This window comes from Amblyomma mixtum, chromosome 6 (assembly GCF_055824585.1).
Source record: "Amblyomma mixtum isolate Tamu chromosome 6, ASM5582458v1, whole genome shotgun sequence".
In the NCBI taxonomy this organism is placed as follows: Eukaryota; Metazoa; Arthropoda; class Arachnida; order Ixodida; family Ixodidae; genus Amblyomma; species Amblyomma mixtum.
This window is the reverse complement of record NC_143017.1, coordinates 50,389,192-50,402,604: the sequence shown is the minus strand read 5'-3', so window position 1 is coordinate 50,402,604 and position 13,413 is coordinate 50,389,192. Positions and strand designations below refer to the sequence as shown.

At 47.9% G+C, this 13,413-nt stretch overlaps 1 protein-coding gene across 1 annotated transcript; it reads left to right on the top strand.

Annotated features, from left to right (window-relative positions):
- Positions 1-1,537: 1,537 nt before the first annotated feature.
- On the top strand, positions 1,538-11,275 carry LOC149339058 (uncharacterized). Its single transcript, XM_089550395.1, has 5 exons — positions 1,538-1,708; positions 3,065-3,230; positions 6,624-6,840; positions 7,573-7,861; positions 10,764-11,275. Exons 1-5 carry the CDS (start codon positions 1,538-1,540, stop codon positions 11,037-11,039), a joined length of 1,119 nt encoding a protein of 372 aa, XP_089406521.1. The 3' UTR covers positions 11,040-11,275.
- The last annotated feature ends 2,138 nt before the right edge of the window (positions 11,276-13,413 follow it).

Genomic DNA, 13,413 nt, shown 5'->3' with positions numbered 1-13,413 from the left:
GGAACCCTGGCTTCGGAGTGAATTCGTCGTTTATACTGGGTTTTCAGTACGTTCACTGGTCATAAATGGCACATCGGGATTTTGCTCTGTCGTATGTCACCTAGAGAAAAGTGCATGAGCGATATATGGGCTTTCTTTTTTATTTCGAGTAATGGTTCTGCTGCTCAAAGAACTTTGCTCTGTTGATAGAAATGATTTCTGTTCTAAAAACCAGATGTCGCCACAAGGATGAAGTTAAAGTTGCGGCCCTGCTTGCATACGTTGAACTTTACGTGCGGGTGTGACAGAGAGCCCAACGCCCTGCAAAATGCTCGCAGTATAGGATACGCAAGCATGAATCGAAGACAGCGTTTATTTATACTCTTCTGCAACCATATCTGCATAAATCGCGAGCAGACGACAAACAGACGACGAGGAACGGAGGAACGCGTTTAAACGCACTCACCTGATTGGCTGGGCGTTCTCTAGCTTGCATAGCGCTGCAAGGAAATTTTAAGAAGGAGTATAGACGTGACATTATTTTGGGATTTTTTGTTTACAGCAATGTCCAGCCCATGTCCTTGATAGTGCAGTCGGCGTAAAAGTCTCCGACACCCTTTTCCGAGAACTCTCGAAGAAACGCAGCATGACAAATTAGGCAGGCAATGACATTACTTGCGCTGCACTAGTGACTACGTATTTCTTCACACAGAACAAATATTATCAGCGCTGCAGAGCCCTAAGTGCCCAGTCGCGGCAAACAAATAATAAAAAACGAAATATCGAAGTCACGGACTGAGAGGTGCGGGCTGAAACTCCTTTGCTGCAAGGTGTAAAACTGAGTGGGCTTACTAAGGCGGGAATATACGAAAGGACAACACACGCACACGTCTGTCTCTGCGCATAGTCCTGTTTCTTTGGTCCAGCGCAGTTCTAACACCATGCAATCACACCGACTAGCCTCATTTGATGTTTTTATGTCACCTCTGAGCCCGTTCCTGAAACGGTGATCTCAGTTGAAGAGAGCTAAATTTACAGTACAGATGTAAATGTGCCGAGCGAATTTCCGGCGGGGAACGCCTTGATTGTATCACGTGACGGAGCATCGCCTGCATAAATGCATCACTGATAGATTGTAGAGTGCGCTCACTTGCTTAAACAAAATCTCGCATCAGCATCCTCCACGTAGGCTCCTGACGTGAGACTATTGAGACGGCTAGAGCCAACTGTTACTGTTCTGTCTAAAGGGAACCACACCAGAAGCACGCCTGCAAGATGTGGGAACCCTTTAATCTATTAGAGCCAAAAAAAAAGCAATTTTAGCTATTTAATGCTGCAGTTTTGTTTTCCAAACTTGGAGTGGCTTAATGGGGGTCGAATGCGTAGCCGCAACGTTGATCCGCAGTATGCCTCGCCTATGAAATCCGTCCACAAAGAAAGACAAAGCGGAGGAACCAGCACACGCCGGGGCACGAGCTTGGCGGGTGAAGAAAAGCGTTTTCGCAAGGGTCCCCAGTAGTGTGATTTGGTCGGTGGGAACCCGTGCCCTAGTGTCGCGATGGACGTCGTCGCCCCCATTGCCGCCAGGGACTTCGTGGTGGAGAGCGTGCTGGCCCACTTGGACACCGAGGAGCTCTTCGCGTGCGCCGAAGTGAGCCGGCTCTGGCAGTCGGTTGCGCTGCCCCTGCTGCGAAAAAGGCTCATCTCGGTCTCCGTCTGCTGCGCGCCGGTGAGGCTTTTATTCGCGTCGGGGCGCCAAACCTACAGGCGAAACAGGCAAGCTTGACTAGCTGCAGGCAAAGCGAACCATCGATAGCAGGGTTTTAACATAGTTTCGGATTATTTTTCTTGCGTGGGATATAGCACTGCGCTTGAGCTGAGGGAATTGCGGGGCAGTAGTTCTTTTTGTTTTCAATGGAATTCATAGTGGAAGCAATCATGGGTGCGGCATATCGGACAACAGTTTGAGCTCGCAGTTGGCTCACAAAGCATTTCCGTGGCAGCGTGCAATTATTCCCTGCGACTTGCAACTTTGCGAGCAGTTTATAAAAACGCACTAGATTGGCCATTTCGGCATTTCATGAGAGCGGGCATATTTATGCATGGCGACTGCTCTATTGCAGCTTTTCTCAGATCATCAATCAGCTTGCGGCTGATCAGATTAAGACGTTTGCGAGGATACGGTGGCCGCAGCTGGCAAAGGGTGAAAGGAGAGGGTTAATTGGAGAGACATGGGAGGGGCCTTTGCCCTGCAGTGGGCGTAGTCAGGCTGATGATGACGATATTGCACTATCAAGAGACTAGATGCTTGGCAAGTCTCTCATGATTCACTTGCACTTACTGTGTGCGCATTATAATAACTCTGAATCATGCTGTGGTCAAAAGCCTTCTTGCAGCCCGTTCCGTTCATAAAGGGGCGTTTAGTGTGGCCTTGAAGGAAAGTTAATATCTTTCGCGAGGGGCCTGCGATGTAAGGCCGCAAGTCCCATTAGTGGTTGCCTTTTACACTTCTTGTAATACATAAAGTGTTCGGTCGTGCCAAATTTTCGCTTCTAGCAGTGTTCAACAATACAAAGAAGTTCCTCTTTTGGCAGAGGTCGATAGTGATGCGTATCACTTACTCTCTCAGTTACGACTGAAAAGTACGATCTAAAGGATAGATATTGCTACTTCGGACGTGTAAGCAAGATGTGAACATTTGTGGGCAATCCATGAAGAATCACAACATAGCAGCGCAGTTTACACGTTTCACACTTGCGAGCAACTGTATTTCAACACCTACAGGTACTGTCCTATACTCACAGCGACGGCCTCGCAATAGCGTGGCCGGTCCCCGTGCTTGACAGGAGCGTCTCATCTCGTCTTTTCTCCGTGCCACCAGGGGCTCTGTTGTCCTAATTGCTTTTCTAGTGCGCCGGACATCCGTAATACGACTAGTTTTTTCGTGCCGCAACTTCAAATGCAGCTGGAAGAAGGAAAATCTCAGAGAGAGTTCTATAATTCCGAGAGAGACATCATTATTACGTCGCGCAAATGCGTCACGAATGCGGGAGAGAAACAGGCATTTGTTTTGACACGTGTGCAGGACTCGGAGAGGGCTCCCTTCTCGTCGGCGCAGGGCAGCGCCCACATGTGCGTGGACGTCTTCTGCTCCAAATTCTCCCGCTACCGCAACATTGCGCGCATGGCGGGCATGCGCCCTTCACTCGTCTTCCTCTCCTACCACGGCGACCTCAACGAGGACAGGAAGGGTACGTCTTCGCAGATATCCGGCCCGTGTTTCTCGTCCAACATCACAGTGCAGTTTGCGACAACATTTTGCAAGGTCATGCTTGGTTTAGGTTTGGTTTATGGGGGTTTAAAGTCCTAAAGCGACTCAGGCTATGAGGGACGCCGTAGTGAAGGGCCCCGGAAATTTCGACCACCTGGGGTTCTTTAACGGGCACTGACATCACACAGTACACAGGCCTCTGGAATTTCGCCTCCAACGAAATTCGGCCGCCGCGGCCGGGATCGAACCCGCGTCTTTCGGATCAGCAGCCGAGTGCCATAACCACTCAGCCACCGCGGCGGCTTGCAAAGTCATGGTGCAACATCAGTTGCAACAGCATGGTGCTCAGTGTATGAGTGAGAATGGAATGCATACTGTTGTGGCACCACGAGAACGGAGACGCAGACAAAGAAAGGACAGTACAACTGCTCACTATCAGCTGAAATCCCGCAGCGGGACATGAACGAATTCGCGTTATTGTGATGCGTGGTACAGTGCCTTACACATTTCAAAAGGTGCACATGCGGAAGTGAAGAAGTCTTTAACGTCAGTACTGAACGCCGAACCACAACACAGGTTATCATATTTCAAGAACTCAACTACTATTCATGAACTATGTATGAGGAAAGGGTCAGTTATGTTCTATGATACGATGTGCCTTTGTAGAAAGCCAAAAACTACATCTTGCCAGGTTTTGAGTTGAAGCAGTAAATCGGATGGGGATCTCACTTATACGTTTTAGCTGTGATAAACACGCTAAGTCGACCTTCCTAGGCCCCATCAACGGCCGAAGAAAAACGACCAAGGTTGAGATCAATGAGTAACTTGAGCGCTGCTTTTTTCACAGTGAACGGTGAACGGAAAGTTGGGTGAAGCACTGTCAACTCCCAAGTTGGACCTCTCAATGAAGGAATGAATCAATACGACTTTATGGCGATTAGAGGATGGTGACTTTGGCACTGGATGGTTGGGCACTGAACATAGCCCGCTCAACGATCAGAAGCTAGTAAAAACAGTCCTTCCACTAGAACCACGAGAAGTCCAGTATTCCGTTGACAGTGAGCACTTGCCTCTGTTCGTCTGCGTCTCCGTTCTCGTGGTGCCTAAAAAGTGCTGCAATCCGTACAAACTCACCCAAATATCCATCCGTTTAGGGTTTGATACTCTTCTCCCTATTTTGTCTTCTGAAACTCGATGCACACCGAGAAGTCACATTCTGTGGAGAAATGTAGCGAGGACTTAGTCGACGCGTGCTAACAACGGGCAAACGCCGCAACCATTGCCCTCTATTGAATATTACATTTTTGCGGAGCGCGCACGCAGTGTATCTCGGCAATTCGACCGTTATACAGGGCGTTTCACCCAAGACTTTACACAATTTTTAAAATAGGCTTTTTGAATTGTAAGAACGCTTTTTTTTTGTCGTAGCATTGTTACGGGTGCAGTACATCTGAATACAGGCAAGATGTGCGAATAGCAAGGCTACTTTAACTGTTACTACAGAGGCGTGTAGCTCACCGTAAGTAATATCCACACCAATTTTTAAAATTTTGAAAACGCGGTTGCCCACGGCGCCGTGGCCTAACACGTTTTCGCTACATACCGCCAAAATGCATGCGTCTTCGAGAAACTTGCAGGCAAAGCAACCTCTCCAGTGCATGTAACTCGTAGAAATAGCCAAAATTTTGGGGGGCACAGCGCCGAGGGTAACCGCGTTTTCGAAATTCTAAAAACCTATGCGGTTATTAATGTGTGCTACACGCTTCTCAGTAATAAGGAGCCTAACGGTAATAGTTAAAAAGTTAACTATACAATATTAGCTAACAGCCTGCTAGTTAGCATGCCTTAGTCGTATTCTGGTGTACTTCACCGCTGAAAATGCTATTCCGAAAAAAGCTCTCTTCTAACTCAAAAAAGCCTATATTTAAAAACTGTGCAAAGTCTTAGGTTAAAAGCCTGTATATATTGCTCGTTGGCGCCGAACGCTTGCGTCTTTCTCCAGAGGAACAAACCGAATACATAAAGCTTGGGCTACGCAGAAACATGTAGTAGTAAGACATGATGTTGGGCTAGTCGGTTCATGGTTAGAGCGAAACAAAACTGCGCGAAGAAGACGGGACAAAAGAAAGGCACGAATACACACACACAAAGCGCAGACTTCCAACTGACTTTATTTTGTAAAAGCAGGGTGCTTATAAAGGCAATCACAGAAAACTAGGAGACAAGCAGAAGCAACGTGCGAACGGCAATGACAGTCAACAATACCACGTGTGATTACGAAGCATGAAAAGTTCGAATGTGACCATCTAAGAAATTGATTTCTTGACATGAAAGAGATAAAGAAGGGGCGCTAACACACTTATCACCCCTTTTAGAAATGAAAAAGGCCTCGATAATTTCTCTTTCGGTTTTAGTTTTGGCTTTCGAAAGGAACTTTGTTTTTTCCAGGTAAGGAGAACAGGTTTTCATGTCGCAGCTCTTACAGTGCAAGGGTAGATTGCTGCCAGTGCCACTGCTAAGGGATCGCCTGTGTTCTAAAGCGCGCTCATTAAAACAACGGCCAGTCTGGCCTATGTAGGAACGACCGCATGACAAAGGTATCTCGTAAACAACTTCTGAAACACATTTTGTAAACTTGTTCCGGTGGTTCTTCTTGCAAGTGGTGGGTTGCTTTCTTGTTCCAGCCAGTAGAGGGCACACTTTTTTCAGCTTGCAAGGAGCCGAAAAAACAACGCGTATCCCATGCCTTTCTGCTACCTTCTTGATGTTATGGGAAAGGCAATGAAAATACGGCATGACAAATGGTGGCTTGGAATCCGAGCATCCTTTATCTTTTTCTTGTGAAGATTTTAGCCTTTGAAGCAGGCTTTCGCAGGTGCCAAGAAGTAGATGACGGGGATAGCCAGCGGAAAGAAGGCGCTCAACTTGACAGTGAAAACTGGATGACATGGTGTGGGTACAGGATTTCTGCAGGGCAGAGAGGCAGGCAGACATGAAGATGCCACGTTTGACTAGCTTAGAATGAGCGCTTTTATAGGGTAGTAGACTCTTGTTCGACCTTGGGCTATACGACCAGCAAACGTGGGCATCAGTGAAGTGCAGATTTAAGTCTAAAAACTGTATGCGGTTGTCCCTTGTCAGTTCATGAGTAAAAAGTAAGCCTTGCCCCTCAGAGGAGAAGGCGTTAAGAATGTTAGTGACAGCACTGTCAAGGTCATAGCCCCCACGTCGATCTCCCGGCTCCATGGAGGGACGTAGGGCTTCGCCCCTCTCGACACTAACGCAAAAAAAAAGGTGTTTTACACGCTTGTTCTTCAACAAAAACCCGTGGAGAAGTACACAGAGAATCATCGGCAATTTCTTGCTCATGCAGTGGTGGAACGCTTGCGCGAATTGCTTCCTTCCGATTCGGTGATCCTGTACTTCAAGCTGGAGCTGGTCGGAACTATCGAGGAGCTAGATGACGTAACGCACGAGGGCGTCTTCGGCGAGTTCCTCTTCTGCGCCGACACGGACCGAACACCGCAGCCCCCACAGAAACCGGGCGTACCAGACGAACACCAGACGTCGCGCAGTCTTTTTGCTGCCGGGTGAGTAACCGGTGGCTGAATCTACCTGACCGCAGCCGAATGGATATATGCGAGGAGTCTCCCTCCATAATCGATTTATTTTGTTGTCCTTTCGTCGCGGAAAAGGCGTTATTCCAAAACGTAAACGTGTTACGAGTATAGACTCCTCATCTATTTCGAGACTTGCATCCTTCATCTGGTTGAGCTTGACTTCCTTTCACGCTTTCTCCTCTATAGCTCGTTCCCTCTGTTTGGTTCACACGCAAATGCTCTTATGGTTTCTTATCAGAATACTGTGGCTACTTTTATTGGTTGTGTAGCATTCATTTGAGCTATTTCGTTGTGTACGATACACTGTGCCTTTTTACATACTTTCTATGCTGCGCTGTTTTATTTGTCCCTCTTGTTGGTGATTCTGTGTTGCCTTTCTTGATTTATTAATTGTCTATCTGCGTGCATCAGAATGACCCGATGCAGTCTCGGACTATGGGATCGTATTTCGTTATTATTTTTGTAACCACCTCAAATGTGCCAACAGCACAGCATTTTTTCCTCAAATGAAACAGCTCCAGGAAACTGAAACGCACGTCATCTATCGAAAATCTCAATGACAGTTTTTCCAAGTGACCCGCCTGGAGTCCGTCCAGCCTATGAGCTCTACAATTCCGATTGGGAGAAGAACGCAGTCTTTTCTTTTTGCCAAAACCTCGAACAATAATCGTGCAAACCTCCGTTGTCCGCCACTGTATGCAGACCGTCCTCAGCCGGCAACAGCCAGCAGCTTCAACGTAAGGACAGCGACCCCCGCCACCTCCTGGGCCCTGCTGCTGCGGCCGCCCCTGTGGTCGCACCGGCAGCGCTGCTGCCATCCCCTTGGGCCCGGGCCCGTCTCCCGTCGGTTGGCAGCGACGGCGGCGCCGTGTTCCGCAACGTGCTCCCTGGCGTCCTCATGTTCCAGGCGCTGCACGTGACTATGGCCGGCCTCCAGGGACACGCCGTCACGTCCCACTTCACCGAGGAGGCCACCGGGAGGACAGTGATGGTAACGTCACGTGAATACGCTCCAACCATTGCTTTCTTTGACAGTCCCGCCCATTGAGTTAATTCTGCTGGCATTAAAATTTTAAGCGCTGTCTGACTTGCAGTCAAGAATTGTAGGCTTCCGATGCGCTGTGATCTCTGTCTGCGTGTGCGTTCGAGAGTACGCATGAAGGCAAAGAAACCATCGGCATATCTTAATTCGTAATCATCTTCTTATTCCTATTCATTAATTCCTAATGAGACTGTGTGCCAAATTCGGTAGTGGTTACTAGTCCCATAAAGCGAAAAGCCGGTGGCGTGTGTTAGTGAGTGTACTAGCAGAAGACAAGACAGAAGACATTTTGAAGAAGACATAAACGCATGCTTTTTGCCTGGTTTCCCCCATTGTGAACAAGGAAGCCGTGCGGCTCCCAAATCGTCAGTACGTTTAATTAAACTTTGACCTGGTCAGTGACCCTATACTTTTCCTTATGTCTCCACCTGACCAGACGATGTTTCGTCGAACTCATGACTACATCAACTAGCAGATGGTACAGAAAATCCTTGCGGTGGGAAGATAAATAGGGTGACGTCAGCAATCGGCCGAAGGACGCACACAGCAAGCCGAGCAATGTCATTTCATACAATCAACATTTCGTTCGTCTATATATATCCCCAATGGCTGGCCTCAACGTGGCGCCGGTTTTCCTGACTTCATTCTTGCCAAAATTGTGAGCAACCGTTTGTCGTATACAGCGTTCCAGATGCTGTCATACGATTTATCACTGACTCTCAGATATGGCTCCCAGATTAATTCCTTCCACAACTTCTAAAACAGCTCTTTCCGGTTATTTCAGGAATCTGTGACATATGTTCTATTTCCCCCTTTATCGTTATTGAACAAAAGACGAGGACGATACCGAGTACACAGACACGGCGGTCCTCGTCTCGTCCACGTCTTTTGCGCTAGAACGATAATTACGCATCAACATGCCCAAGCTTCCACCTTGTCTGTTTCCCTCTCTTTTGCACATTCAAACAATAACAGTCGAAGGTCCTGATTTCCCTGCAAGAAAATACAGGGAAGCGATTACAGGACGAGACAAGGCACCCAGTCTTCCGCGTACAAACTACCTCCATTCTTCACGAACGGAGGTTGAGAATATCATCAGCACATGGAGTAGAATTCTTGCGAGGTTGGAGACTCACCACAGAAAAGCATGATCATCCGCCACATTAGAGCTTTTAGTGCACAGTCTCGGTCATGTTAATGCGGAGTACGCTACGCTGTCAAACCGTTCTCGCGCATTACCTATTGAAATTTAAGAATTACTTAACAGGTGGGTTTGAGCCACTTGTGTGCTCGCGAGTGAATATAATAAACCATCACATGCTCTCTACGCATGCGTGGGAAAATTTCAAACGCCAAAGCGCGCTCCGTAATAATTTAGCAGCACCCTTCGTGTGGATGGTACGTCTCCATCCATACCTTTAGCTTTACTGTCCGAATGCGCCTTGGTCCAAGTAAGGAGCTCTCGCGTTAACACTCGACAAAAACCTTTATGCTAAGTTTAAAACTAGGTTAAACATTTTGGCATCCGGATCCAGGAAGAATGTTGGCGGGATCACTCAACAAAATAGACAACATATTGCTTCTAGAGAAAATTGGCAGTACAACCCCTGCTACTTATCTCACTTGTTAGCTTTCTTCTTGTGGGAGGCATAACATAATTAGGCTCACGCATCCGTGTATGCAAAAATAAAGTCCATGCGCTGCACGGATTATACCACTGCCATTTTAGCACTTCGCCTAGAAACCCTATCCAGAAACATCAAAGAAGAAATAAACGCAACAATTCCCGTCCTTTCGATGTATATTCGTTTCATTTCAGCGCTTTTTTCGCCGCTCAGGAGGATGTTACCGCCTGTCCTCTCAATGTACTTTGTAAAATCTTTGATGGAGCCACTGTCTCCTCGATTCGTCGGCCGCAGTGCGGTAATACCTTGTGACTCTTACGCTCAGTACACAAGGTTTTGTAGGGGTTCGCGGGCAATATTATTCGTTTCGTGTAATTCTTTTTTACAGTCAGTTGTAAGCATTACGATGTACTGTCGAGGACAAGAGTTTGCGGGACGCACGTTCTCGAAAAAACGTTTATTGTCGCTCCACCTCGCTACCCTGTCGCCTGATATTGTTACTTGAGGAAAGAGCATTTAGGCCTAGTACCTACGTCAAGATCAGGTGACTGGCTATCGAGATGGAGCTACAATATACGTTTTTCCTAAAACTCGCGTCCCGCACACTTTTGTCCCCGATAGTGCTTACCCGCTTTGTGAGTACAAAATACGACCAAATTCTCGTCACGGTAGCCATCTCGCATGGTAAGCTAAAGCCGTTTATTATAGCTGCGGCTTTCCCTCGCTTGACTAATTTCTTGTTTATTGCGAGATTGGTACAACACGTATGACACCTGCGGTACTTTGTCAATCAGACCTCTCAGGGCTCCCTTACATCTCTGCGATGCTCTCGCTAACTAATTGTTCTTCTCACACGGGGAAACCTGTCTTTCGCGGCGTTCGCTCTTCACTCAAGCAGCTAAAGTCACCTCAAGGCAACAGAGGTTACTGATGATGTCTAGGAAGTAAAACATGTTGCCTACAAGCAGGTCGCATGGGACCCTTTGACAGTCATAACGTGGCGCTGTGGTGTGTACTACGGGCAGCTGGTCTGGCAACTGTGCCATACATTTGTCCATCTTGAGCCAAGCCAACAAACCGGCTTGGAAGTCACCAGGTCGCAGTTGTACGAGCAACACGTGCGTCTCCCTTGCCGTGTGGGTCGATCTGCTCTGCCCCGTTACAGTGTGCGGGACAGCATAGGGAACCCCTGGGATGAAACTACCCACTTCTTGCATGTGGTGCAGGTGACGTCGGCGGCCCTGCTAAGCACGATGCCGAGCAGCCAGCTGGAGGCGTTCATGCGCGGCCTGAGCGACAGCTTCGGCTCGACGGCCAACACGATCGCGGTGGCCTTCCCGCGAAACCAAGACGAAGCGCTCGCCGAGCTGGAGATCTTCGAGCGCTGTTTCCGCGGGGTGCCGGCACTGGCCAACCAGGCCACCGAGTTCAACGTGGGCGGACAGTTCGCGCCGTTGGGTCAGCTCAAGCTCGTCTTGCTGCTTATAAAGCTACTCGACTGATTTGGTACTGCAAACACACGCGTAGTGTACTCGTTGGTTCTCTGCTTCATCGAACATAAGGAACCTACCTTAGCTTCAGGCAGCTGAATAGGAAAAGACCGAAACAGCAGGAAAGGCTGCACGAAGGAGAGAGGCACTCGTGTGCTGGTCATGGGTATTCAGCTTTGGTATATGCTTTTAAATCCGTTTTCGCACTTAGGTGTAAACTCTGCCTCTTCAAGTTTAACAATAATGCAAGAGGAGCTAAAGGTCACAGAGATCGGTGGATAGAGTCGTAAGGCCTTTCATTTCTGTACTCATTGATTCCAACGCTGTCATTAAAATATGTTACAAACCTCATGCACATTTTGTGTTTTGCAGAGTGCACTTGTGGGTAAACATGTGTTACTAAGCTTTGCGCGTCAGGTGTCAAGACCTCGAAGAGAAACAAAACTTTGCTGAAAATGGAGGTTGCGTTATAGGCCCCGTATCGGGTCTGCACCGTAGGCTTTAATCTCGTTGTGACTACAGTGTTAGCTTTGTGCTTGATTGGAATGAACATGCACACTAAAGGTGGAGCCAGCAACTTCAGAAAAAAAAAACGTTCGTGCACGCCAGAAGTAGTGTGCATGGCGCCAAAGTTTAGCTACATCACTTAAAAGTGCACTGAAACTATATATTTCGACCGAGGGTAAGCGAAAATTTAACTCCAGATGCCAAAAATTTTTGATGTCGTATATGTAGCACCAGAGATATCGGTAATTAAAAAGGGCCTCCGCGTTTTCCCCCTCAACTTGAATAGAGTCGGAAAAGAGAAAAAATAGATTGCAGGCCGGCACCGCACTTCGCCCCCGAAAGTGTCACCCATCCAACCCAGCTCGGTTGTTTACGGCTTTTCTGTTTTGCAACTCGCCCTCCCGCCACTGCTAGACAATACAGGAAAGTGTGGAAAGAAGACGCGTTTCCGGCCGGCCATGCAATCCGCCTTGGCTGCAGTTTTCGGCTAGATAAATTGCAGACCTTTACTAATTACGTCACGAGCGCTGAATGACATGTTCATGACACGTTCATGCATGACGGGTTTCACACGTAAGTCCGGCACCGCAAGACATCGCGAGGTGCGGAAGCGGGAATTTTCAACAATTATTTGTAAATTATCGACTCACTTCTCAATCCTCGTACGCGGCGAGGCATTTAATCCACACAATGCACGCATTTGGTAGCCACTTTATAACCGCTTTTCAGGGTCTCTTTAAGGTACACAAAAAAAGTACATTTCAGCCACGTTTGCAGTCGATGTTGAAATAGTGGATTTAAACGACGAAGCAGGGAGTAATACCCCTGTCAAACGCGCAAAATAAAGTGCACTTACGAAGAGTGTCACTTGCTAAAAGTGCACTCTAGCACAGCTAACCGGCGTAACATAAGTGCACTCGCCAAAGTGCGCAATCATGTCGGAGTGTGTTCACAGAACGCACTTTGAGAGCTGAGTCCGTAGCCTCGCCCGCAGCGACTTCAAAGGCGCAATATATATAGTGCATAAAAAGTACTTACAACTTTATTTTACATGGTATAACACTGTTTCTAGAAAAAAAAATTAGTTCGTTATAGCTACAAGCGAAGCAACCAAACAAAGGAACGAGATCAGATGCAACATCGCTGCCCGACGCCATCTTGTTTGTTGCCGCAATTCTGGATAGTCTTGGCTGGTCTCGGCTTTTCTACTATTTCTGTTTTTTTTATCGCCAAAAACTGTAGAACCTTTAAGCAATGAATTATTACGAGTCCTTCTTCTTTTCCATCGAACTCTTCAGAAATTCCGCTTATTTTCTGACGCCATTTTTTTTCTTTTTTGCCACGAGTGCACTTTGCTTTCCCGTTTAGCACCGTGTAGCCCAAAGTGGGACTCCGGTTGCCGAAGCGCACTCCCCGTAAGTGCGCTTAACTTGTGCGCTTGACAGGGGTGTAGGGCTGCTGTGATAGGTGCTTAGCGTTTTCGGAACGCCCACCAAGAAAGGAACCGGAGAGGTGCGGATTATACTCGAAGGCGAATGCAACTGTGAGCACGCCCCGGTGCTCGGTCCTGTCTCTCCTAAACCTGCGACCACGGCGAAGCGGCGAGCGCCGACAGAACGTTTCAGCGCAAACTGGACAACCTGGAGTGAGAATCGCACCTTCACGAGGGGTGCGGAGGCGGCTTCTCTCCACGCGGCCAAAGCGACGCTGCGCGTTTCTAGAAACTTCGCTCGTGTTTGCACAGACCGTGTTGCGTGGTTCCATTCGGATTCCGGCCAGGTTTCGTTGAGCACAGTAGAAGAGCCCCGGCTTTACGGAACCTCTTAATAGTGAGCCTGTCATATTTGTCGACTATATTTTTTTTTCTTCAATCTAAAGC